At 35.6% G+C, this 23,720-nt stretch overlaps 1 protein-coding gene across 2 annotated transcripts in view; it reads left to right on the top strand.

Moving 5' to 3' along the window:
* Positions 1-11,971, top strand: part of LOC107853277 (serine/threonine-protein kinase BSK7) — a 23,702-nt gene extending 11,731 nt beyond the window's left edge. For both annotated transcript variants that reach the window (XM_047399051.1, XM_047399050.1), the window contains exons 7-11: positions 1,673-1,758; positions 2,566-2,754; positions 9,575-9,727; positions 10,754-10,867; positions 11,150-11,971. In XM_047399051.1, coding sequence (XP_047255007.1) covers positions 1,673-1,758; positions 2,566-2,754; positions 9,575-9,727; positions 10,754-10,867; positions 11,150-11,395 — 788 coding nt within the window. In that variant the 3' untranslated portion in view covers positions 11,396-11,971. The remainder of the gene's footprint in view (positions 1-1,672; positions 1,759-2,565; positions 2,755-9,574; positions 9,728-10,753; positions 10,868-11,149) is intronic.
* Positions 11,972-23,720: the final 11,749 nt, after the last annotated feature.

Raw genomic sequence — 23,720 nt, forward strand, 5'->3', positions numbered from 1 at the left:
GGATCTACTCTTAGTCCCTTTTTGTTTGCGTTGGTGATGGATGTGTTGACGCGGCGTATTCAAGGGGAGGTGCCTTGGTGTATGCTTTTTGGAGACGATGTAGTTCTGATAGATGAGACTCGAGGGGGTGTGAATGACAAATTAGAGGTGTGGAGGCAAACTCTTGAGTCTAAAGGGTTCAGGGTGAGCAGAAGCAAGACAGAGTATGTGGAATGTAACTTTAATGACGTGAGGCGGGAGAATGAGGTAGTAGTGAAGCTGGAATCACAGGAGGTATGTAAGAGGGATAGTTTCAAGTATCTCGGGTCCGTGATCCAGAGTAACGGTGAGATTGACGAGGATGTCTCGCACCGTATTGGGGCGGGATGGATGAAGTGGAAGCTCGCGTCGGGGGTGTTGTGATAAGAAGGTGCCGCCCAAGCTGAAAGGCAAATTCTACAGGGTGGTAGTCCGTCCGGCCATGTTGTATGGAGCGGAGTGTTGGCCAGTTAAGAACTCCCACATCCAAAAAATGAAGGTGGCAGAAATGCGGATGTTGCGCTGGATGTGTGGGCTGACTAGAGGGGATAGAGTTCGGAATGAGACTATCCGGGAGAAGGTTGGTGTGACTTCAGTGGAGTGCAAGATGCGGGAAGCCCGATTGAGATGGTTCGGATACGTGAAGAGGAGGGGCATGGATGCCCCGGTTCGTAGGTGTGAGAGGCTAGCGTTGGATGGTTTTAGGCGGGGTAGGGGTAGGCCGAAGAAGTACTGGGGTGAGGTGATTAGGCGGGACATGGAGCAGTTACAGCTCACCGAGGACATGACCCTAGATAGGAAGGTCTGGAGGACGCGAATTAGGGCAGAAGACTAGGGCCGGTTTGGGTCGCTAGTGTAGGGAATTACTTGGTGGGGGTTTTATTCTTGTTTTGATTCCGTGTTCCATGTTTTATTACGAATCTGTGTGCTTTTCTCTGTTTTCTAATACTTATGGGTGCCGTATTTATGTTATGTAATCTAGTTCTGTGCTTTACTATGAGTTTGTGTGGTATCTCGTGACTTGAGCCGGGGGTCTATCGGAAACAGCCTTTCTACTTCTCTAGAGGTAGAGGTATGGACTGCGTACATCTTACCCCCCTAGACCCCACTAGGTGGGAATACACTGGGTTTGTTGTTGTTGTTCTCATTTATAGTCTCTTGATGTCTAACAAGCTTGGTTAAACTTGAACCTACTCCATTTATATAAAATGTATAAAAGGTGACCGAGTCATAAACAACAATCTAAAAGTTGATGTTTAATGTGTCGAAGGACTTCTTTCTGAAGAGTTCATCATATTCTCTCATTGATGACCTTGGTTTTTGTTATGTGATACTGCCCCTCCCCTCTTAAGAGGAAAGGAAGAGGAAGAGGGGAGTTTAGAGAGGAGCAGGATGATTTTGCTGCCTCTTGTGTGTTCCCAGTACATTGTGTGATTATCTTTATTTGTTTACTTAGAAGGTTGAAGGGGGAGCCTTCTTTACAAGCAATTTTTTACATTTATGGCATTCGTTTATTCATTTACCTAGTTACTATTATCTCTTTGGAATAGTTGCTTCATTAATCTCTATACATTACTATACTATAATCTAATATTTCTGGCTATGAGTTTTTAAACTTATCATGGTTCACTCAGTTATTTTGAAATTTTTGTAGGAAGAATTACCCCAGAGAGCGTCATGTATAGCTTTGGGACGCTGTTGCTTGACCTTCTCAGTGGAAAACATATTCCTCCAAGCCACGTAATGCTCTTTTCTGCTAACTGAAGATGATATTGCTTTACTTTCTTTTGGGACAAGAAAACATGACATGTTAGTGTTCTTCATTCATCCTAATTTATGTCCGGTCCATCTTTTATATGAGTGAGAAAATCTTTTTGATCAAAGGCAGTTATGAGTTCGAAGATATTGTCGATTAGAACTTATATGGGCTCTCTAAGTGTTGACACCTAACTTCTAACATTGTTCCCTAAATAGAGAAATCCTGGCTGTTTTGTTCTCCCTGAATGCAGTGGACACTCGGGAGCTGTTTGTACAAAAAAACTCGGTTCAAATCATAGACTCTCGCAATTCATTGCTGTCTTCGTTGACTAGGTTCCTAGAAGAAGCCATTACTGACACCCCATGAACCCACCTTTCCTATTCTTTAGTAAACTATCTTGTTCAATTTCAGTAGTGATGCTTAGACGGCTCGTTGAAAGTTATCTGAACAGTCTGAATCATGTTGAAGCGATAATTTGTATCATATAATTTTATTGTTCTTACCTGTGAGAAAATGAAAAATGAGAACTTCAAGCTTAGCAAAATAGCGTAAATCAGGCATCAAATTCAATTTTTTTTTGTGTGTGTTGGCGTGTTGGGGGTTGGTTTCACCAATTGTTGAAGACAAGCGGTGCTATAGCGACTAAATGGTGGTAAAGTAGGATCAATTATATCATAACTGTTTATGATAAAAGATATCTGGTTGTTATAGTTAGGTCATTGGCCAGGTACCCACAAACCGTGTTTTGTTGTGCTCATCCCTTCTAATTCTGCATCTGTTTTTGTCAGGCCCTAGATCTGATTAAAGACCGGAATCTTCAGATGCTTACTGATTCTTGTTTGGAAGGACAATTTTCTTCTGATGATGGAACTGAATTGGTAAGGATAGCTTCAAGATGTCTGCAATACGAGCCACGTGAGCGGCCAAATCCAAAGTCACTAGTTACTGCTTTATTTCCTCTTCAGAAAGAAACTGAGGTACTTTTTTCTTGTTCTGGTGTTACTATCTATTAGTATCTTTAAGGTTTCTGCTGAGTTTGATATTTGTTTTTTCCACCTGTTTTTTTTTTTTTTTTTTTAAAAATCAAGTAAAACTTTCATTAGTTGGTGTACAAGGATGCAAAATGTACTGAAGGAAAGGACTTCCAAGTAAAATTGGTGTTGACAATGCCCGAAAAATGATTTACATCATTTACATCAACAAACTTATGGAAACTATTATAAGTGCATAAATAGGCCCCCAAGATTTTGGTCTAGTGGTAAGAGGGAAACACATGATGTGGGTTCAGCGCATGTCTCAGGTTCAAATATTACTGCAGACCAAAGTGGTAAGTGGAGAAGGATAGAGGCCTCCCCCTCATTATTCTTAGATTTTGAAACCTTGGGCCGCTAGCCTTTGGGAGTTTCTCAGTATCCAAAGAAAGAAAAAAGGTTCATAAGGCAGCTTGCTTTCCAAGAAGGGACTGAGGTTTCCACTCCTTCAAAAACATCTTCTGTTCCTTCCTCTCCATATTGTCCAAAAAAATACAGCTGGGATGGATTGTCATAGCTGCTTCTGTCCTGCTTGTGTGCTTTTCTGGTTTTAGTTTTCAGTTTTTGTTTCTGCAGATATTTTCTTTTTATAAGTTTGTCCTGCGAGCTGCTTTTTTTGTCGAGAGCTCTGTATCAGTGAAAGAGAATATGATCAAGCAGTTTGGTAGACATTATATTGTGGATGGTCGTTAGTCAGAAGCTGATATTTTGTCACGAATTCCTGTAGGTGTGTGCGCCAACTAATAAGCACAGACTGGTTGTGATACGTCCAATTGTTATTTTATAATGTGATCACTCATAAATTTCCCTGACATCAAAATTTGCAGTTATTTCCATTTTGTTTCAACAGGAAATTTATTTCCCTGACGCATGAAGTGCCTTGCAACCTGCAGAATTCTAATAAGTTGGTTTATTGAAAAGTAGCTGCAGTTTTGTGATCGGCATTCCATTCTTCAGTTTGAGTGCTAAATCATGGGGTGTGGAAGTTGTTATAGCCGGTCAGTGGGTGTACCATGACCAAGATCTTGTTGCGAAAAATATGATTTATATTTTTATACCATTATAAACTATTTGGAGCCTAGTGCTCTCATGGATTTGGTCTTGAATAAAATGTGAGTTTGAACAGAGCTGCGGATAATGCCTGACATTTAAGTGGAAAAAGGTAGACGGGATCCAATATCCAGCGGGTTTCGAACTGTATCCCCGTTGTCTGTTGGGGATTTCTCGGTTATCAAAAATAATAGTGGGAGCCTAATTTGATGCTTTTATGTATCTAATCACTCTCTTCCCGGTGTTATCGAGTCCCTTGAAGCTGTAAAAAGTTATATATACGATATATTTAAGAAATGATTGATGAATGCTTTGTACACTCTGTGATGCGACATTGATGAATGCATTTAATTTTCTATCTGTTAATCTGGTCCTAGTCTGAATGCTTTTAATTTTCTATCTGTTAATCTGGTCCTAGTCTGTATTATTTAAATTAGTAAAAACGGTAATTTGGATAAGGTAAGAAACATTTTAGGTTAATTTTGTCTCCAAAATATTTCCATGTCCTAGTTGAAAAAGTGAAATTTCTTTTATTATAACTAATCCCAAAACTTTTCTCTAAAGGCTCCTTTCGGGCCTTTGGAACCCTCTTCCGGTGGTCTTTCACCACCGGAACTTTCCCTCCGTCTTCTCTCGTTCCTTCAAAGCCTTTTCTCCAGCCAATGGACAATCGTATTTACTTCAGGTCAGGGGGGAAGTCCTACGACATCTCAGAAACAAAGTCTTCGTCTGAGAGGTGGTTTGAATGGGTAGAAAGTGCTAGATTATATACGAGGAGGATGACTCTAAGTAGGGGGTTCTGAGCTGGATATGCAGAAGAATGTATGAAGCATCTGAGTTTAAAGGAAGGTCCTTCAAGACCTGGAAAGTTAGAGATCTTTCCACCTCTTTTTTTGGCTCTCTTAAGTTCAACAAGTTTGGCAGGTTTCTTTCTGTTATCTCGGTTAATGGTCATTCCAGGGCGGTGATCATTATTCCTGAAAACAAACCTAATGAGGGCTGGTTGAGTCTCGCCAACCGCATTGAATGCTTCATTAATAGAGAGCCTTCAATGCATAGGAATGCTCCAGAATCCGCAACCACAGTAACTCTGACGCAACAGTCTTTAAGGAGAGAAGACACCTATAAAGAAGTTTTAGCAAGAAGCAAGTGGACTCTGCAGGAAGAAACCACACCCTCTGATCAGAGAACAACTATTCCCGGCATCCAGAGTGAAAGAAATCCCACCAGGAGATGCCTTGTGGGAAGCTTCCCGGAGTGCCACGAGATCCCAACTAGAAATGACGTGAACAGACTTGGAAAATAGCCAATTTTCAGATTTATGATATGAATGGGACTCAATTCCTATTCGAGTTCCACTCAAGAGAAGTTGCAGAACACATTATTCTTGGGAAATGGAAGAAACAAGGAAAGTCTCTGGAGTTGGATTGGTGGTCGCCACTGTCTGGTACTTATCCAGCAGGACAAAAATTTGCTTGGTCATGGATTCGTGTTCTTGGCCTTCCTCTTCATCTTTGGTCAGCCAACACCATGAAAGAATTCGGAGATAAATGCTGGGGATGGATTGAAACTGAAGAAGAGACTTCTCTGAAGAATCACCTCCGATAGGCTCACCTCAAAGTTAAAGGCACCTTCGATGAACAAAATAAAGATGTAGAGATCAGAACCTCCTCTTGGGTAAAACAAAATATCATCAGACTTAGCAAGGAATTTGGGGCATTGTTTGATGGTTTAGAGAAAGATGCTGAGGTTTTGTTTGGCAAATTGGACCAGAGGAGAGAGCAGCCAAAAGAACCAACTAATTGTAATCACTTGGTGCCGAAGGAAGTTCGAAATTTAATCTTTGAGGTGAAATACAAAGATGGGGAGCCAAGAAGTGAATTGAGGAAAGGGAGGAGACCACCTATCAGTGATCAATGAAGGTCAAAATTCTACCTTGGAATGTCAGGGGGCTTATGGGGTAGATAAAAGAAAGTTGGTAAAACGACTAGTCCATCAATGGGTGCCAACATTCAGGTTCTCATAGAAACTATACTGGAAGGGGATGTCAAGAGTCTGACAGGGGATCTTTGGTCCAACAGATGGGTAGGTGGGTAGGTGCAGCTCACCTGGAGGCCAGGGGAAGTAGTGGGGGAATTCTTATCTTGTGGGATAAGAGAGAATGGTTGGGAGAGCTGATTGATACTGGAAGCCAATCGATCACTTGTAAATTCACCGGCATAAGCCAGGAGTTGATATGGTACCTTAGTGCAGTTTATGCCAACTGCAATAGGGTTATCAGAAGAGATCTTTGGAATGAGCTGGACGTCATCAGAACTATTTGTGAAGGGCGTTGGGTGGTATGTGGCGACTTTAATGTAACAAGATTTGTGTCTGAAAGGGAAAATTGCAATAGGTTTACTGGGGCAATGGCTAAATTCTCTGACTGTATTAGTGACTTTCAATGGAGGGTCTTACACATGGAGAAGGGGTGAAAGTCAGAATAGTGCATCCAGAATTGACCGGTTCCTTTACTGAATGGGAAGATTCATTCACTCAGGTTAAATAAACACTACTCCCAAGACTAGGTTCTAATCACAACCCAATTTTATTAACATATGGTGATTGGGCGTTCAAAAAATCCTACTTTAAATTCAAAAATTGGTGGCTTGAAGTCGAAGGGTTCAAGGATAAGGTGAAGGGCTGGTGGAACTCTTCCCCAGGTACAGGAAGACCAGCTTACATTTTGGCGAACAAGCTCAAGCTCCTAAAAAAAGAGCTAACACAATGGAGCAGAAATTAGAGAGTGAATTGGAAACAAAAGAAAGAAGAGATCTTGCTGCAGATCAGCTCCTGAGAAACTCTTCAGGAGCACAGAACCCTTTATGATGATGAGCTCGTGCAAAAAACCAATCTAGCTATGGAGTTTGAAGAAATTGCCAAGAGAGAGGAAATAGCTTGGAGACAAAGATCAAGAATTAAATGGTTGAAACATGGTGATAAAAACACAAAATTTTTTCACAAAATGGCCAATGCCCACAAGAGATATAACTCCATAGATTCCCTCAAAGTAGAAGGTCTCACCATCACGGACTCGGAAGCTATTAAAAATGCTGCTCAAGCTTTTTACCAGAATCTATACGAAGAGACGGAGGATTGGAGACCTGAATTTAAAATCCATGATGCAACAGTAATCTCCACAGAAGACCAAATTTGGCTGCAAAGGAACTTTGATGAAGAGGAAATCCTAGAGGCTATCAGGTCATGTGCTACTGACAAGGCCCCAATTAACTTCTACCCGACCTTCTGGGAGTTGATCAAGGGGGATATCATGGGAACTATGCAATATTTCCACGACCACCAAGTGTTTGAAAGAAGTCTGAATGCCACTTATGTGGCTCTCATTTCCAAGAAAGCAGGAGCAGCTGAATGAAGAGATTTCAGGCCAATTAGCCTGATCTCTGGGGTTTACAAAATATTGGCCAAAGCTTTGGCTGAGAGACTGAAAAAGGTGATAGCTGGTTTGGTTAACAAACATCAAATGGCCTTCATCAAGGGGAGACAGATAATAGATGCCGCTCTTAATAGTAAGTGAATGTGTTGACACAAGAACTAGAGGAGAAATGGCTTGCTTAATGTGCAAACTAGACATTAAGAAAGCTTTTGATCATGTCAACTGGGACTATCTCCTTAACATCCTCAAGCAAATGGGATTTGGGGACAGATGGTTGAAGTGGATAAGTTTTTGCATTAAAACTATCAGATTCTCCATTCTGGTAAATGGAGAACCTGTTGGTTTTTTCCCTCTGAAAGGGGTCTCAGGCAAGGAGACCCTCTCTCCCCTTTCTTTTTCATCCTTGCCATGGAAGGTCTCGGCAGTATGGTTAGAACATCTCTTCAAAATAATTGGGTTAGGGGTTTCAAGCTAAACAGCCAAGGCATGGGTGATTTGGAGATCTGTCATTTGCTCTATTCAGATGATACTTTAATCTTTTGTGAAGCAATAGAAGAGTAGATCAGATATATCAGAGTGATGGTTATTTTTGAAGCTGTGTCTGGTTTGAAGGCAAACTGGAGGAAAAACAATTTGTTCCCTATCAAAGAAGTGAACAACGGTCCGACTCTTGCTGGTATTCTTGGTTGTGGGGTAGGCAATCTCCCTACTGTCTATCTAGGCATACCCCTTGGTAACAAGCACAAAGATGTAGAAATCTGGGACAAGATCATAGAGAAGACAATGAAAAGATTATCTCAATGGAAAGCTCAGTACTTGTCACTTGGGGGCCGAATCACTCTTATCAACTCTGTTTTGGACTCCCTCCCCACCTATGTGATGTCTTTGTTCCCTGTCCCCTCCAGTGTATCCAAGAAGTTAAACAGACTTAGAAGAGATTTTTTATGGAAAGGAAACAAGGAAGGTGGAGGATTCAATTTAGTGAAATGGGAAGTAACTCAGCTGAGCAAGAACCAGGGAGGATTATCCATTAGAAACCTAAAGTTACACAACCAGTGTCTCCTCATGAAGTGGTTGTGGAGGTTTAATGGGGAAGCTTCTCTCTGGAAAGAGGTCATTTCTTACAAATATGGCCAAGAAAGTCATTGGGTCACAAATGAGGTCAATAGCACTAATGGGGTTGGTGTGTGGAGAGCAATCAGATCATCTTAGCCCAAATTGCATTGACATACCAGAATAAGAGTAGGAAATGGTCACAAAACTCTCTTCTGGAAAGACCACCGGATAGGCCAATCAACTCTCAGGAATCCTTTCCTGACTTGATGTTTCTAAGAAGCAACATTGAAGCTACAGTGTTGGAATGTTGGTCTCCTCAAGGTTGGAACCTCACATTCAGAAGACATCTCAATGATTGGGAAGTGGACAGGATGACAAACATGTTGAATGTGCTAGAAGTTTTCAGGGCACAACTACTAATCCAGATTCTCTAAGGTGGAAACACACAGAAGATGACATTCTCACAGTGAATAGACTCTACAAGAAGGAAAACAACTCAGTACAGGGGGAAGTATCAAAGCTCTGAAACCCTATGGAAGATTCAGGTTCCTACTAGAGTGAAATGTTTCACTTGGCTAGTGGTCAGAAGGGCATGTCTCACTCAAGAAGTTCTCCAGAAGAAGGGAAGGACACTAGTTCCTAGATGTTTTTTATGCAATGAAACTGGGGAACCAAATAACCACTTATTTCTACATTGCTCAACTTTGGCATTTGTTCTTGACCCTCACTAAATTGGAATGGACAATGCCTGAGCACACAGCTGATTTGTTAAGTTGTTGGATCAGAAGAGGTGGTAGCAAGAGTCAAAAGAAGTGGTGGAGGATGATACCCTCCTGCATTTGGTGGTCAGTATGGACGGAAAGAAATGGGAGATGCTTCGAAGACAAAGTCAGGTCCATTAATGATGTAAAATGGAATTGTCTTGTCACGCTATTTTTTTGGTGCAAGGAGAATTGTATAGAGGACGTAGATGAATTTGTAGATTTCTTAGGAGCATTGTAATTCTAGACTCTAAGTTCTCTTTTGTAACTATTTTTGGAGGTGTTCAGCATCCTTTACTGCTGAGGAATATAATAGTTCCATTTTTTTTTTTTTTTAAAAAAGAAACATTTTAGGTTATATTATTGTCCCTAAATATTAATTCCTACATTAGATGACTGAAAATTGTCAGAGATCACATTGATGATGGAATTTAGCTGTGATGAAGTTTTGATACTTGTTTTGCAGGTTCCTTCTCATGCTTTGATGGGTATATCACGTGATGGTGAAACTATGTCTCTGTCTCCACTTGGTGAAGCCTGCTTAAGAATGGATCTAACTGCCATCCATGAGATTTTAGAAAAGCTTGGGTACAAAGACGATGAAGGAGCAGCTACTGAGGTTTGTCTGTTAGTAATAGTTTTGAGGAATTGATGTCCTCATCTTGTGTACACCCATTCCGTTTCAGTGTTTTTATCTTCAAAACACTGACACAGTAACCTCATGCCGTACGCGGATCTTTTCTCCTCTTGCATGTGTGCAGGAGGGGGCCTCACATTTCTTCCACCTGCTGCTTATCCCTTCTTTATGATTTGCTTTGTAGTGATTCTCTCATATAGAGAATCCTAACAACCAGTGAGCTTCTTGATGCTGTTTTATGTTTAAGAAGTGTTGTTCCACATGTTTCAACTGCTAAAAAAGGTTATACTTAGAGAATCTCATCCAAAAAATCAGATTAGATCATTGTTGTGACTTCATCTTGAGAGGTCATCCTGATGATAGGATTTCTATAAGCAAATTGATTTGAATTTTGTCTAAACCAGTTTCCTCATGGACAAATGGCCTGTTGCAAAGGAAGTTCTCAGAAACAGGGTTGGCAAACGGTGGGGTTGTGAGAAAGCCCATGTAAACTTGCAAATATTTCACCCATTCCCTCTTGCATTGCACATTTTGTTGTTTGCAACCCATCCCACATAAACCCACTCCGCATAATTTATTGTGTTTATACCTACCAGTAGTTCTTAAAACTATTTAGTTCAGAAGAACTGGATCTAACTTAAGACTCTGATTTGTCCAACCTGTCCGCCCCACCCCGCATTAAATTTTCAACAAAATAGTTTTAACTCGTCCTGCACCCGCATATGGTCAAAACCGCGCCGCCCAATTGCCATCCCTACAGTCAGAAACAGCAGAGAAAAATATGTATTTGTGGCTTACTCTTTTACTTATAAGTTCCCAATGCCTATTGAATGATTGTGCGCGCTTCAACCAGTGAGACGCTTTGGAGAGGAAGTTGCTCAGCTGTTAAAAGAACTTTCTTTTTGTAACTTATTGCTTGTTCATTAAATCAAATCCAAGTTGTTGTACAGCTTTGGAGCCAATTATCAAAGTCTAATGGTAGGCACACTTTTTTGATGTTGCTTGCAGCTTTCATTCCAGATGTGGACAAATCAGATGCAGGAAACATTGAACTCCAAGAAAAAGGGTGATGCTGCTTTCAGGCACAAAGATGCTAAGGCTGCTGTCGAATGCTATACACAGGTAGGAATTCACGATCCTCCGTGATAGGTTCAGTTTCCACGGGTTTCAATATGAGTAGCAAGACTCTTCTTCCAAACTTGAGGTTCCAATTTGTACTTTTCAGATGTGTGTTCTTAGACGAGATAAATGTTAGTAGTCTAATGCTTTATACAGTTGATTAAGTAACAAAATGGTCTAAAGAGATGTTAACATGTTCTTGAGATTATTAATGAGTGCTTAGAAGAGTAGATTTAATCTATTTAAAGTGCATCATTCATTTAATACTTGGATTGGTTTATACAGTTTATCGATGTTGGAACCATGGTCTCCCCAACTGTGTATGCACGGCGTAGTCTGTCTTATCTCATGAGTGATATGTCACAGGAAGCCCTGAATGATGCAGTACAGGCACAAGTAATATCTCCTGTATGGCATATTGCTTCGTATTTACAGGCTGCTTCTCTTTTTGCACTGGGAAGGGAAAATGAGGCACACATTGCACTTAAAGAGGGTTCTGTTCTCGAAGAGAAGAAGAACACAAATTCCTGAAAGTGGTGAGTTAAGCCAGTGTGATCTCTATTTTATTGCTTCGTTGCTGATGGGGACTTGGACATAGATCACAAAAAGGTCACTGTGGAGAGGCTGTTCTTAGATCACAAAAAGTTCACCGTGGAGAGGCTGTTCAATCTATCTCCTCGTGCATGCAATCATTTAGGTTCGGTTTACTTCAGAGAATTCTTTTGCAACATAATTGGATGTGAGGGGGGTTCGATTTGGTCATGGCTTTTGTGGACGGGGAATAATCCAATGCTGTTGGTTCCTTAAGGATCTAACATCTGTGGAAAAGGAAAGCTGGAGAACACTTCTGTGCTGTAATTTATGTACAGTGCTATTTGGCTGCACAAATTGTTTTGTCTCTCTCTTGAAATCATCCTTCCTTTTCTTCTCTTGGAGTTGGGGGTCAATATCCTTTCTTTGTGTTGTAATTTACTTTGCAGTGCTTATGTTAAGTACAGTCGTTACTGGTCTGTCTAACTTTCTGAATGTTGTTTGCATCTTTTATGTCAACAATTACTCAGTTTGAATGTTTGTGCAATATTATCTGTACAGCTGGTAGCTCATTCATATATTTTTGAAATTTAATTTCTCGTCTTTAAGCTTTGTTATATTTGCATAGATAGGTTGAGAGAATGTACTATTCTCTCCTTATATGGCCTTTGGGTAATTCTCACCCAAGGGTTAAATTTCGCGGGTGAGGTAGGCGTGCGATTTTTTTATTTTTTAAATCAGGTGTAAGGTCAATTCTGTTACACAGTCAAATCGAACCGACGAATCAAAACAAATCGAGAAAAAAAAATCAACTTATGATTTGGTTTGATTGGTTTGGCGTTAGAAAAAAATTGATCATTCTTGGTTTGGTTTGGTGTTAACAAAAAATAAGTTAAATCGAATCCGAATCAAACCGACATAATATATATATATATATATATATATATATATATTAATTATACATGAAATATTAATTATACATAAAATATTAATTATAATTTACTTTTTAAATACTTTTTCAATTAATTTTAATAATTTTCAATAATTTGAAAGTAGATGTAGATATATATTTAGATTTGAGCCTTTAAAATGTAATATTTGTTTATTAATTGCTAATTAAATGAACGAAAATTCAATATAAATTTAAAACCTAAACTTTTTATTTTTCATCTCACTTTTTAGTTTCAAGAGAGTTTTTCGCTCCTTATTTTTTCATAATTATGGTTTTTCATTAGCACATGAGTGAAAACATATTTGATCTAGTCTTCAATTACAATATAATTGTAAACTAAAGATTCTAAAAGAAAATTAAAAAAAACTGAAAAAATCGAAAAACTTGAAAAACGGACTAAAATTTAAATCGAAAAAATCAATTTTATGTTGGTTTGATTTAGTTTATAGTTTTAATAAACCGATATGATTGTTTTTTTTTTCTTTTTAATAAAAATCGAATCAACCCGACCTATGTACACCCCTAACCATAGTATAGGAATTAGGGTGTGGATGGTATGGAAGAAAATACACGATTGATAAAATGCTCCGATTTTTCATTCTCATATGAGGCCGAAAAATTCTGGAAAATGTTTTCTAACTTTTCAATGCTTGGTTGGTTAAATTTTGAAAACGTTTTCTCGAGAAAAAAAAGTTAGAAATTGGGAGAAAAGCAAGAAGTTTAATTATTTTTTTTGAAAAAATTACAAAAAGTAGCATATTTAAGATTATAATTACAATAAATAGAAATATTTTTGTGAAATTACAGTTTATAGCAAGAATAACATTATTCCGTCATTAATTAGACAAACACTTGTTTTACTCCTACTATTTTACCTTTTTCTATTTTCACTTCACTATTTCACTTATTTCAATATATTCGTATCTTCTATTCTTTCTTTGTCATCATATTTTTTTATTTTTTTCTTTTCACTTTATTTTCTCTCTTCTGTTTCTCTTCTTTTTTTTCTTTTTCATTTTTTTTCTCTCATATTTGCAAATAATTGTTTTCATGATCTTCAAAATTTCAAAATAAAACATCATTACTGTTTTTTTCTCTCTTTCACTCTTTTATATCTCTAACTTTTTTTCTTGTTAGTTTTTTTTTCATCTTTGTTTATCATTTTATTTTTATTTTGATTTCTTTTTCTTTTTCATTTTTCTTTCCACTTTATTTTCTTTCGTCTATCTCTCTTTTTTTTTCCCCTTTTTTTCTTTATTTTTTTCTTTTTCTTTTTCTTCCTTTCTCATATCGTTTTTCCTTTTCCTACTTTCGTTTTTTTATTTCTTTTTTTCTTTTATTTTGACACTTCTATTTCTTTTCTTTTTTCACTTCTTTTTTTTTTTCCATTTTTTTACTCTTATATATCTAACTTTTATTTTGAAAAGACAAATATGTATATCACATACACATTTTAAAAATATATAAAATACACCGCCATACAATCTGAATATTTATTTACAGTACAAAACATACATATGTATCTGCATATGTATTTTCAGAAATACATATCTCACTCATATGTATATATAAACATATATGACGCAAAATCTTTATAACAAAAAGGACAACTATATACATATACATATGGGTAATAAAAAAAATACATGATACATATCTTAAACAGTAAAAATATAAATAAATTCATATGTTACCACCTAGAATGCCATAGAACAGTTCAAAGTAAAATACAACACCGTGCAAAAATACTTATAGATATATATTTATATATATAAAATACTAATACGTGCACACGCCCCCAAAAAATTTATAATACATTTGTGACATAATACATCTACCTAATTGCGCTTAAACTACAAGTTTCTTCTTGTTCATGTAGACACCACAAATATTCTTATGACAAAAAATCGTGTATTGCTCCTTTGATAACATTGCCTTAATACGTTCTTCAATATCATTGACTGTGTGACATTCTATATGTGGTGCAAACCTTGAAAGTACTCTTGCCATGAATATATGATCACTCAACACCTATAGAACAAAATAATGACATAAATCTATATTACATGTACTTTTCACAAAAATCTAATACAAAATACATAGTATGCATATGTTTTCTTTTACATAATATATATTATATTAAAAAAAATACATATAACTCTACATATGTATTTACAGAATATATGCTTGATCCCTATATATATATTACTATACAAAAAATACAAATATGACTCTGATATGTATTTACGAAATACATATCATATTCATATTAAACAGTAACAAACATAATTATACTATATATCTTCATATGTATTTACAAAATACAAAGATGGCTCATATAAAATAAGAATATACATATGAATCAGGTATGTATTCTGTAAATACATATGCAGAGCTATATGCATTTTGTACAGTGTTAGATTTATCTTTGAACTGTTCTATATCATTTTAGAGGGTAACATATGTCATTATTTATATTTTTTACTGTTTAAGATATGTATCATGTATCTTTTGATTACCTATATGTATATGTATTTAGTTATCCTTTTGGTATATACAAATGCATATTCATACGTATTTTTATATAGTGTTAAATTTATCTTTGAATTGTTCTATGTTATTTTAAAAGGTAGCATATATACTTATTTGTATTTTTTATTGTTTAAAATATGTATCATCTATTTTTTGATTACTATATGTATATAGTTGTCCTTTTTGTTATACAGATTTTGTGTCCTATATGTTTATATATACATATGAGTCAGAAATGTATTTTTGTAAATACATATGCAGATATATATATATGTATGTTTTGTACTGTAAATACATATGCAGATCTGTATGTCAATTTATTTTGTATATTTTTTGAATATGTATATGTGAATAGATGTTTGTCTTTTAAAAATAAATATAGAGATAGAAGAGTAAAAAAAATGAAAAAAAAAATAGAAAAAGATAAAAAAATGAAAAAAAAAAAATCTGAAATTTATAATCTTTCATATTTGAGTTTGATTTGGAAAAGGAATTTACTAATTGAAATAAGAGTAATTTATGGAAAAGAAATCTATGCAGTAATTTATGAAAAAGAAATTTATTGCTTCCTTATTTAACTCAATTGATTTGAGTAAAAGAAGGACAATAAATCTTGTTGTATATGTATTTTAGTAGTAACACTTCTAGAAAATACAAAATACAACTTGCTATTTTTCGTAATTATGAAATAGTTGCTATAAAATTTCAAATTATACCTATAAATTTGCTACTTATGAAAAATTCTCTTTTTTTAACGTCTCAAATAGTAATTGTGGATTGTAATTAGCAAAGTGTAACAATGGAGGACTGAATTTAGCCCTCAAGTTTGTTGTTTTTGAAATTTCCTCTTTCTTTAAAGAAAAAAAATGACTTTTCTAATAAAAATAGGAAAAATAAGTTTCATTATTGATATTTTCAAGATCACCATCTTCTTTTCACCTATTCAATTTCCAATTCCTACCATTTGATCATCCCATCCTTTGCCAACCTCGAACTCCCACTCTCCACCTTATCATGTTTTGATAAATTATACGTAAATGTTTTGGGAATGATGCTCTTTTGCTTTTTTAACAAACATTAGAAAGTAATTAAAAGATTCACTTGTTTTTCGTGAAAGCATTATCTAGAAAAATTGTTTTCCTACCAAACGCACCCCAGTTATTATGCATGGTACTGTTGAAAGGGTACCGAGCAAATATTGATATTAGAGTTAGAATTATCATTGTCCTGGATTTATTCAATATTAACCCTTTCATGTTATGTTGTCTGCCATTCAAATATTCAATCTCGAGCGTTTAGGGTACTGATTATTCAACATTTAAATATTCTATCTCGAGCGTTTATGGTACTGATTATTCAACATTATTGGAGGAATGAGCCATTGTTTATTTGTCTTAGGTTATTCACGTTTTAAGAGTTAATTTTTGAGGTTGAGTTAGATTTGACCATTCGAATCCATTTTTCTTAACTAGCATCTTTTTGAACAATTTTTGAGATTGAGTCAGATTTGACCACTCAAATCTATTTTTCTTAACTAGCATATTTTTGGACAGCCCTAAGCTCTTCTTTTCCCCTGTAAGTATTGGGAGTTTGTTAATAATGAGGTAAAGATGTAGATTATTATACCTCAAATTATAGCAATTTAGAATGCTTAGGTTTGTTATTCATTGAAAGGGCATTATGAGTTCAATTGTAGCTGGTAGAAAAGAAAAACTATAAGAAGTAGCATACTTAAGACTTAAATTATGAAAAATAGCAACACTTTAATCAAATTACATTGTGTAGCAAATATAACGTTATTTTAAGTGTGGTCCTCCATTTACTACCTTTGAGAAGTTACCATATATAAGGTTCCCCTTTTCAGACCACTTCTCTTTCTCTTTCCTTTAACTGATTTTTACTTTACCTTTTATTGTTTGAAATCTCTCAGATTCCTCTTTCAAATTTTTTTCCTTTCTCACTTTTTTTCACGATTTGATAAGGATAGTGTTTCACAATTTCAGGTAAATAATAAATTCAGTTATTGCATGTTATCAATTTCTTAATTTTTTTTAATTTTGTAGTGTAAACCATTATCAACTTTGAGTTTGATGTTTTTATGCTCTAATGACAGAACACACCAAAATCATGAACAAATAGAGGTATACCACCTATTAATTTATACCATCATTTAGTCTTGTAATAACTCAAGACGAAGTATTTAAAGTTGTTTCTACTCCTATACAGTCAAAGAAATTAGTGAGTATGAAAGGAGCTTAGGTCCAAGTTTCGCAACGATCCAGTAAAGATGACTGATATTTTGAAAAAAAATGATTGAAAAAAACTTCTTCTCCAAAAGCCACAAAATTACAAAAATATGAGAAGAAAAGGAAAGCAAAAGAAATTGCAAAGTCAAGCAATGTTGTAAATGACGATGTTGAAAACTCGTCTGGTAATGAACCGGAAGAAGATGAGGAGGAAGAGGTATTTTTCGGTGTATATATATTTTTATTTACTAATATGTATTTATGAATTTCAGTAAAATTGATATCAATTTGGGGTAATATGTATTTTGGTGAAACTGAAATGTATTTTGATCAAGCTGATAGCTTAAATATACATTTTGGGATAATATGTATTTATGTGTATTTGTATGTTAAATACATATGCTAAGTTGCATGTATGAAAAATACATTTACATATGAACTATTTATGAAGAGGTATTTGTCTATATGTATTTTTTTTATAATTGTTATGTATTTTCAGTATATTAGAATGTTGAAATATATATTTGGATATTCTTTTTGTTTAAATATGTAGTTAGGGTTATGGACGTATTTGTATTTGTATTTGTTGAAATACAAATACATTTTCAAATATTTTTTTCAATACAGTATATATAGGTTTGCCATATATATAAATTGGCTGACTAAAAATACATTTAAGTTACATGGAAGTATTTTATATTTTTTATAAATACATATGCACTTTCATTTGTATTTTTGTTCTGTTCAATATACATTTAAGGTAAGTGGAAGCATTTGTATTTTTATACATACATATCCAATTTCATATGTATTTTTCTGTAGTGATCGCTTTGTAACATCCATATTCTAACACAACCAAAATATACAAAATCGAACTTTACGGAAATACAAATATACTCTTAAATTCTGAAAATCAGAACTCCAAAAAATTGAGTTTGAGCATCTTGAAAAATCAATTTTGATCACGATATAGTTCGATCAGTTCAATTTACTGTTGCATTATTTTTTTTTGAAATTCATTTACAAAATATTTAAAAATAATTTAACAAAATAAATTGTTAAATTGCACAACGTAATGAAAAATATCTTTTGATCACTATTGTAATGCCCCAAGAGTACACCCTAGACACCTCACGGTACTTGCGGTCCCGAAAGACCACAAGCTAACCCATGACTGGTACCTGCTATGAGCACAGAGTATAACTGATATCTAAAGATTATATTCAGAATTTAACTGAAAAACACCATAAGGTATTAAAACATAGTTCTGATAATGTCTGTAAAATAATACTGACAATACTGATAAAACAACTGATGTAATGACTGAAAACTGACCAACTATCTATACTAGTCTGGAAAGCCTCTACTGACTGACTGTGGAGCTGATGGGAAAACCCCCCAACTAACTCCGACTGAATAGAAAATACTGAATTGATAAGGTAAACTGTGATAAATAAACCATGTCCTCAAAGTATGAGGACTCATCACTGCTACAACTGATAATCTAGTATGTCTATGCGCGATTAGGGAACTGAGCATCTGTACCTATGATATTAAACATTATAGCGCAAGAAACGAGTATGCGATAAGTACTTTGAATCTACTGGTATGCTAAATGATGTTAGGCTAATATGTATGGTTTCATGTGCATGAGTAATAACTGGCTGAATGAATAGCACGAAGTACTGAGTAACAATGCATGCAAACTGTAAAGACTGAGAATGCATGATCAAGTATCAAACATAATTCTGAAATAGTCTGTGAACTGAAGATACTGAAATACTGATAACTGATACAGTATGATATGGTCAAGAAAACCTGAAATTGATTTCTAGACTGAGACTGTGGGAGCTATTTATAACTGACATGCCCTAATGTACTATTAGGGTCCAAACTGCAACCCCAGATGGAAAGGTGTTAGTACTGTGCCATGGGTACCAACAATGGATGCATGGATCCACTAATATAATATCCCAAAGAACGAGAGTGTCATGCCTATCTGATGGGGGATCACTAAAATCTACAGTGACACCATAGGTGTGGAACCTAGGGACTGCTACTAATGTCTCATGCCTATTGACTGGGGAGACAAGTGCCTCGTGCCTATTGATGGGGGAGACGCCATCCTTACGTTCACTCAGTGCTAAGTTTTACTCCCAACTGAAGGACACTGATTTCTAAACTAATGTAAGTTGACGGCTTATGACAACTGACTGAACTGTTAGTATTTATGGTTTATCTGAACCTATTCTGAAAGTACTGAAACTATACAAACAACTAAATTTTGGGTATTCAAAATCTAGGACTCGATAGCAATAACGATAAGATCATAGTAAAACTTTAAGGACATGATATGTAAGCACTTATTCAAAACTCATTCTTGTAGGCATTTCAACAAACACTTGCAATTCATGGCTTAAGCTAAGCATGAGAATAGTTTTAAAACTTATAGTAATAACATGATTTCAATACTAACATCACTAATTAAAGCTTAAATCAGCGAACAACACCATTCAAACGTGTAAGGTTTGATTTCAATAATAATTACTTGTAAATATCATGTAAAATCAAAATTTATGGGAGTTCATGGATGAAGTCCATAATAACATTTAAAGAGCATTCTTTTAAACTTGAAATTTTGGTTCTTGGACTCCATGGGTGGAAATGGCCCAGAATGAACATTTAACATACCTTGCTTGAAGAATTCGTGAAAGTTCTTGGGAGTTATAGATGGATTTCTTGAGAATTGACCTTGGAGCTTCAAGGTCTAGGGTTTGTTCTTGAGATAGAATGCTTTCAATTGGGGGAATTTTGAGAATAAATTAGTAACTTATGTTTTTAGGACCCTAAATCCCGTGTTTTAGACCAGTTAGGTGAAGGGAAATGACTGAAATACCCCTGAAAAAATATGATTGAAGCTGGACACCTCAGGGGTGAAATGGAGCGTGCGTCCTTGCTCTGGAGTATCGAAATTGAGCGTGCGCCGCATGCTACATCGCATGCTCCCTCAGGGGTGAAATGGAGCGTGTGTCGTATGCTAATCACGTGCAGCTACTGCCTCTCTCATAAAAATGGCTATAACTTTTTGCTCGGGTATCAGATTAATACAAAATTGGTATCATTGGAAAGATAATTGAGTTATCTAACTGTTGGTGGTTTATGAGCTCAAAATTTCTTAGTAAAACAAAATATATGCTTATTTGAAGTTGACTATAGCAACATCCTTCTCAAGAACTCAATCGGTACAGGATATTTTGATTCGTCCAATAGCTAGGAGTTATTTGAGGCCTTAATATACGTCAAAATCACTCATAACACTGACAAAGAACTATAATTTATTTCTCATGATCTCAAAGCATGGTTCTAATATTGGTTTGGATTCTCGGGGTATTACAATATCTCCTCTTTGGGAACATTCGTCCTTGAATTAGACTAGTTAGACTGAGAATACTGTATGAAGGTAGCTGAGAGCATATACTGAACATGCATAACTGGAATATGATTACATGACTAATTCTGAAACATGATACATAATTGAATTTATTTAGTGAATACATGCAATGGCATGAGAATGGTTATAAGGCTGAGATAAAAATGAGAGAGTCAATTTATGAGTAACTATTATCTCCAGCTGGATTTGGATTCGTGAAGAAAAGATGAGAGATTTAGGACATAAAAACTCGAGTATTACAATATCTCCACCATTGGGATATTTCGTTTTCGGAATGATACTAACTTGACTGCAATACTAAGAAAAGACTGAGAACGGGACACTTACGGACCGAATTATGACTGATTATCTAGAATTTGAAATTGATAGATGATATATGAATTGAGATAAACTTGTAAACTACTAGGATGTAAACATTTTCCCTATTGGAATAATCATATTCATGAGACTTCGGATAGTATGACTAGATGGAAATATGGGAAACCATAGGAACTTGTCTGTCTGACTGCATACTGAATTGCTGGCTTTACGGACTAACTCAAACTGAAAACTTATACTCAACTGAAGCATTTTTTCAACAATCTTTCTAAGAAGTTCTAATAATATTAGAGATCACAGAATCTTGGGCATGATCTGAATAATACATCTATATAAGGAATCCATCATGGCCGCTATTCTGTAACACGGAGCATAGGCCTACGAAACCTAAGCTAGGATAGAATTGCTATGCCTTAGACAATGCAACTTCTACTTTTAAGCTTAGACATACTCCTGGAATACTCCCTCAACTATACCTTCCACCTTAATATTTCACTTCACCTGAGACAACTAAAAATATTTACATGAGCACTGATAACTCTATATACTGAAGTCTGAGCTGGACTGAATTCTCCCACTATGTTCAAGCCTACTCGAATCTACAAAATACACACATAATACTGTAATCTAGTCTGAGTCATGAATTCAATACACTCTACATTTCATAACTTCCCATCTCTTGAATAATTTTGATTTCCCCTTCAACAACTAAGTACAAACTCTTACTAGCCATTTACTAACGCATAATGCATTTATCCACTTACACACCAACATGACATTTAAGCCTATCTTCATAACTACAGCCTCGTGTAAAACAAGCATGTAACAATCTTTTCTTAACATAAAACATTTACACTCTCCCTCCTAAGCAATTTCTCATCACTACATTATTTCATTAGGAAAGGTCATTGAAAGGTTAAACTCTGAGGACCTAAAATATACATGAAAACTATACAGAACTTGACACTTAAAAGAGGCCCGAGGAATAGAATATCAATATCATGTATTCATCCTGACACCTAAACTGAGGATATACATGACAAAATATAAAGTTCGCTGATCATTAAGAGTGTAGCATGAGTCATGGGAATTTAGCATACTATAAAACATGAATACGCGAGTCATGAGCTTCATGACCTGAGTTTAGAGTTTCTGAATTCATGGAACATGATTCTTACTGCTGAGTGAACTGGAACTCCTCATACTAGACATTAGAAGTATACATGATTTTTATGAAAAATGTATGAATGTGACCTATGATCATGGACATGACATGAAAGGCATGAGTAACTATCATGATGACTGAAAAACCTTGCATTGGGATAAGAATGGGTTGGGCATCCTCCTCCCTTACTACTATTCTACAACACACTGGCATCACTAATGGAATTTAAGAACCTGACTTGTTTACTTGTTCTATCATCTCCCCCTTAGCTTTAAGCCATTATTATAAGTCTGTGAACTACTTAATAAACTCTAAACTAAACTAAAACCACTTTACTCTAGAGTCCAAGATATAACAATACTCGTACATACTAAACTCACCCTGAAAGACTGCACTTGAAAGTGTAAAACCTTACTGTTGATACTTCCTTCTGAGATAGTACTCTTGACTTTCTATAGCCCCAATATTTATCATACAACAACTTAAACACTGACTAACTTAGAATTTTCAAATCTTCTTTCTATTAACTCAACCTTTAAAGATTCAAACTTAGATTCTAACAGTTAACATGGATATCCACACACCTTTAATGAACCGTACTAACTTCATCTATAGCCTACTAATATCACATTTCTAAATCATAATCACACCATCATACTTAATTTCATATCAAATAACACTATCCCCACCCCACTACTGTTCTAAACTCTTAGGTTCATGCTTCTAATTCTTGATCATATGATTCCATAGGATTATGAGAAGGAATTGGAAAACACGTATGATTCCTAAGCACTAAGGTACTACCCCTTCATTCACTGACTGGTTCATCGGGAAACTGAAACTTAACGACTATATTTCTGAAATCGACTGAAGTGATTTTCTGGAATACTGTAATTGGGAAATTTTTGTATACCCGTCTGGCCAGAATAGGTTTACCTACTGGGGTAGACACTGATAAAGACTCTGCTAAAGTTTTGGGACTGACTCCAAAATAGATAGCTATATAGGGGTTACAAAAGAAAATGAAGCTCCAGGGTATAACAAAGCATAAGCATGAAGATGAAGGACCTGTAATGTACCTGTAGCCACATTAGGAGAGCTTTCCTGATCCTGTCGGGACTGAAGTGCATATAACTTATTTTGACGCTGGCCACTAGGGGTGGGCATTTGATTTGTTCGGTTTGATTGTTGAATATCAATTTGGTTTTTCGATTTTCGGATTGATGAAAATGACAACCATAACCAAACAAAAATTATTTCTGTTTGGTTCAATTTTACAAATTTGATTCAGTTATTTTAGATTTTTATTTCGGTTTTAACGATTAAAATAGTGAGCATTTAAAATTGCTGATTTTTCTAGAAAAATAATCTTTTTTCAAACCTATTTTAATTTCCCAATATATTTAATTCAACACGCATGAAATAACCATAAATATTGACCTCGTTGAGTCATCGTTGTTGGCATGACGGCAGTGGCCGCACTTGGCAGCGATGCCGATGATAGTGACGAACTGAGCAAATGACTATCGACTTCCATTGACGATGTTGAAATTTCAAATGAACTGACGAACTAAGGATAATTGAGCATCATTGCAGCCTTCACGTTAATGTTAGGGGCTAAAGCAAAGCAGTATATTAGGATTTAGAATTACTAAATGATT

Source organism: Capsicum annuum, chromosome 11 (genome assembly GCF_002878395.1).
Source record: "Capsicum annuum cultivar UCD-10X-F1 chromosome 11, UCD10Xv1.1, whole genome shotgun sequence".
NCBI lineage: Eukaryota > Viridiplantae > Streptophyta > Magnoliopsida > Solanales > Solanaceae > Capsicum > Capsicum annuum.